The following is a 4,835-nucleotide window of genomic DNA, read 5'->3' on the forward strand; positions in this document are numbered from 1 at the left end:
ATGAGAATGTCACTTTATCATTCTAAACGAAATATACCAATTTTAACATATTTCGTTTAATTCTTGGATGCCATTAACATTACATGATGGAATATGTGAAAAAAATCATGAGATCATTGTTATTCAGAGCCTTGCTCGCTACTTGCAATTCGACATTTTGTGGGGTAGTGTATTACTACGCAGAATTAGTTTACAAACGACGAATAAAGAAATAACATTTTCCTTACGGAAATAGTATTGTAAAATGCTTGTTAAGTGAATCAATTTTAACAGAATCAATTAGTATAAACTGTGTTCAACAAATCCAAACTACGTATTTAGAACTATATTTTAGTGTATATAGAATAATATTGAGTTCCAAGGTCGTTAAGTAATCTTGAATGATGTGAAATGGCGTTATTTAGAGCAACAACTAGGCTCCTGAGGCCTTCTCTGGAGGGAAACATTGCAACAACAGTTTCTTTCTATCACAAAAACGTAAGTGTTCACAAAAACTTTATTATTGGGTGGCTTTTTAAGACCCTAGATCTACTTGGTTTCGAATTTTCTCAGTCCATGATGATGTTTATTTAACCTGCATGTTTGGGTTTTTTTTATGCTAGGTAATAGATCATTATGAGAATCCTAGGAATGTGGGTTCAATGGATAAAAAGGACATAACTGTCGGAACTGGTCTTGTCGGGGCACCTGCTTGTGGAGACGTCATGAAACTGCAAGTACGTAATTCCACTGCCACAGTTACATAACAGAATAGAATGGATTTCAACCAAATACTTCATTTTGAAAGTCTTATTACATGTACAATCATACTCTTAGATCCACCTACCTAGCCTGCCTCGTTTAGCAAGTTTATAAAGTGGATCTGATTGTAATCAGCTTAGTCATTATGGTCACATGTGCTTGGGAACATAGAGGGTACATATATCCTGGCATGTGTTGCAGTCAGCCTGATTCAATCACCATGCAGTAGGCAAATAGCTTAGTTGATAGCTTTCTAGACGTTCCGTCCTATTATCAATCCGTCCCTTAGTCGATTCGTCCCATTACCGATCCGTCCCTAGACTATCCGTCCCCTAGTTAATACGTCCCCTAGTCGATTCGGCCCTGAAAAAATAATTACTTTTTTCCAAGTTATTTACAGTACTGAATTGGTTTAATTCATCTGCGTATTTTATCTTCATGGTGTGTGTGCCGCTGATATCTTCTGTCATCAGGTAGGATGACAATATATGCTGTTTTGATATTTGACAGCTTTTTCAAAGATCATTATACACATCACAATATTCGATAAAATGGGCTTCATTTTCAATACAAAGAATAGTTAGGTTACTGTAAGCTTGTAATTAATGATCAAAGGTTGCACAACAATGCAGTTATAAAACTGTTTTCACTCAGGTGTTTTCACAATGATCAGTGGACAGGGGACACACATTTACATTGATTGCTATACATATTTAAATAACGATATTTCTACAATAGTTAATGAGCACACATTTTCATAACCATCGCACTTCAAACAAAAATTATAAATCCTGAATAAACAATTTTATTTACACGTCTAACTTCGGCAGTTATCTAATAGCAGGGGCCCTACTGGGCAGTCTGCGCTATAAATCTACTAGACACCATCGCCAGTTATCTAATTTTGATAACTAACTGCAATATATATGCAAAAATGTCCCTTTGTCTTAAGTAATTATTCATTTATTATATCTTTGATAAAAAAAAAATTGGAGGAGCCGGATCGACTGTAAGCAAAATGGGTCGAATCGACCGTGGGACGGACCGTCTAGGGACGAATCAACTAGGGATGGACCGACTGTGGGACGGAACGACCATGCTACCTAGTTGATAGAGCACCTGACTAGAGATTCAGGGGGCTTGGGTTCAAATCCCAGTCTGGTCCATGGCATTTTCTCCTTTCTTATTGCATATGTAAATGTTTATAAACTGTTAGTTTATTTGTAAACATATTTTAAATTAATATCAGTCCTCGAACACCTGTGATTATGGTTACTAATGATAATCAGTAATTCTGTGGATATTGAAGTACATGTAGTAAGTTCAGGGATAAAATTAATTTATAGAGTTCAAGTATTGAATATTTATGGTATTATCCTTTATAATGATTATTGAAATATCCACTTTCCAAGATATTATCATGATATACTTCCATAAATTTTAAAATTGAATCAGTAAAATATGTTATGGTTAAATCAACAGCATGTGAAGTACTTGTACTCACTAGATTTATATTTTTGAATCAATGTAGTACATACATAGTTAGGGCTTTATGGACCATGAATAGTGAGTGCTCAGCAGGTAGCTAAGTGGTTGAAATGCCCGACTAGTATTGCAGGGGTAGCAGCTTTGATTTCCTGTCCAGACATGAATTCTTTACTTTTCTATATATTACATTTGGTGCTTTTGACAAACCCTGGAGTTCAGGTGAAAGTCCTGCAAGGGGCAAAAGAATCTGGGTTCTGTGTTTTTGAGGGCAAAGACAATTTAAGGAGGGGGGTGTAGTAGTTAGGGGTATTTCATCATCATCATCATCCATTTTGATTATCCAAGCCAAATCAATCCTTTTACAAGGGTGAGGCCTGGCCTGTTCTGTCGGTCGAAGTTTGTTTTCCAATACTTGGCAATTCAGTGGATTGAACCTGTTCTGATAATCCAATCCTGTAGACTCTAGGTCTAGTTTTACTATCTCATCCTATGTCAGCTTTGGTCTACCTGGAGCTCGATATCCAGTGTCATTCAATGTACAAACCTGTGGTATCCAACCTGTACTATACTCAACACTCAACATGGTCTAAACATCTCAGCATACATGTCTGGAGAACATCAGCGATGTTTCTGATGTTAAACTGAGTAATAAGAAACTAAAAGGTGACATTCACTTCAGGATTGAGAAGGCAGATCCATCTTATCATCCCAGGCTTTGTCGTTGCATATTAGTTTCCATGAATATCCGAGTAGTAATGTAGAGGCCCTGATTTCTATTCCCTGTCCATTGTCCAGCCATAGATTTTCTCCTTTCGTCTATTACATTGCTATAAGTATAAGTTCAAATGAACACTGACTTTTTTGTATTATTTCATGACAAGGTCATAATTTTATTATTCATGTTAAATTACATTTCTTATTATGTAATCAAATTTTGTTAACAATGTATAATATTATTCAAACATGAAATTGCAGATTAAAGTGGATGAAAATGGGAAAATTGTCGACGCCAAATTCAAAACCTTTGGATGTGGGTCAGCCATTGCTTCCAGTTCTTTGGCCACAGAGTGGATCAAGGGAAAAAAGGTACAGGAAGGAACCAATATAATATAATAGGAATTTCAATATGATGTTTATTTCCCGAGTTATTGTGACATATTTAGAGGGAGGAGGTATTTTGATAAGATGAATTCAGGGTTTTAACAAACCTTGAAAAGTTCTACAAGTAGTGTGGGCACAAATGGTAAGTGAAGGTAAATAGCTCTAGAAAGGTAATTCTAGTGAAAAATTGCTTGAATTTTTTATTATTCATAGTACTTGAATTTTACTTGAAGTGCAATGAAGTGAGAAGAAAAGTAGATGAATTTTATTAAAACTACCAAAACAAAATTTATTTGGATTGCAATTTCACAGTTAATCTGCAAATTTGATATGTCTTTAGACTAGTTTTGATCTTGACATATTATATATCTTTTTTATTTTGTGTTTAAAGCAGGTGAATTTATTATCATTTTTTTATTAATTAAGTAGAAGCTGAAAAAAATCTTGTGTAATGCTTGAAAACTTCTTTGAAAATGGGCTTATGAAGTGCTTGAATAGTGCTTAGAAGCTGGAAAAAAAATCTGTGTAGTGCTTGAACAATTCTTGGAAATGGGATTGTGAAGTGCTCAAAAAGTGCAGGAGAACTGATTGTTATTGCTTGTACAAACCATTAAGATACATGCATACAGTTGCATGTATTTATGAAAAGGACGAGTCTTGTCCGAGTGACCACGGCTTGGATGGTATATCCCCTGTACTTTACAAGCTTTGAATTGGAATAAGATACACAAGTAAATTTCATCCTAATGTATGATGTTGTTACACAGTTTCACACTGTTTTCTTTTTATAGTTGGACGAGGCGGTCAAAATCAAAAACACCGACATTGCCAAGGAATTATGCCTGCCCCCTGTCAAACTCCACTGCTCCAGTAAGGATTTTAAATTAAATTTGTTTAAAACGTTTTTATTCAATACATATATTTAAACCTTTCTTTTTTGAAAAACTCAAGTTTTACATTTGTACTAGTTTAAACTTGGTGAGTCAAACATTTTCGTTCTATACATTTCAATAAAACCTTTTCTTGCCCTCTGGAAGAGTTAAAGTTCTTGCATCGGTGATTTTATTCCCGGTTTCTTTGCAGTGTTGGCAGAGGATGCCATTAGGGCGGCTCTACAGGATTACAAGCTGAAAAACCCGGACAAGGCGACAGCAACTGCCTAAGGGAGACAACTGTCACAATCTGAAGGAGAAGTTTAATTACAGGACAACGACCCTGTGTAATGCTGGCATTTGAAAATTATTGTTGACTGTACATATATTGCTCTTGTTGTTGATATTATTTTATTCCAGCCTGTGTGTATATTATTTTGATGTGAGGAAATACATTGCATTCTTTTCGTGAAATTCTTACCGCTGGAATCATACAGACTAAAAATAAAACTAGATAATTGATGGGGGAAAAAAACTCTTCTGGACTTTGATGATTAGTAGATTATGATTTATGTGTAATTGTTTTCAATATTGAATTGTTATTGGGGACATAATAAATTTTTAAAATCGAAA

At 35.0% G+C, this 4,835-nt stretch overlaps 1 protein-coding gene across 1 annotated transcript; it reads left to right on the forward strand.

The window, feature by feature from the left end:
* Positions 1-155: 155 nt before the first annotated feature.
* Positions 156-4,835, forward strand: LOC125674139 (iron-sulfur cluster assembly scaffold protein IscU-like). Its single transcript, XM_048911215.2, has 5 exons — positions 156-477; positions 603-716; positions 3,205-3,315; positions 4,122-4,200; positions 4,414-4,835. The coding sequence occupies exons 1-5, from the start codon at positions 391-393 to the stop codon at positions 4,491-4,493; spliced, it is 471 nt and encodes a 156-aa protein (XP_048767172.2). The 5' UTR covers positions 156-390; the 3' UTR covers positions 4,494-4,835.

The sequence above is a fragment of the Ostrea edulis genome, chromosome 3 (genome assembly GCF_947568905.1).
Source record: "Ostrea edulis chromosome 3, xbOstEdul1.1, whole genome shotgun sequence".
NCBI classification, from domain to species: domain Eukaryota; kingdom Metazoa; phylum Mollusca; class Bivalvia; order Ostreida; family Ostreidae; genus Ostrea; species Ostrea edulis.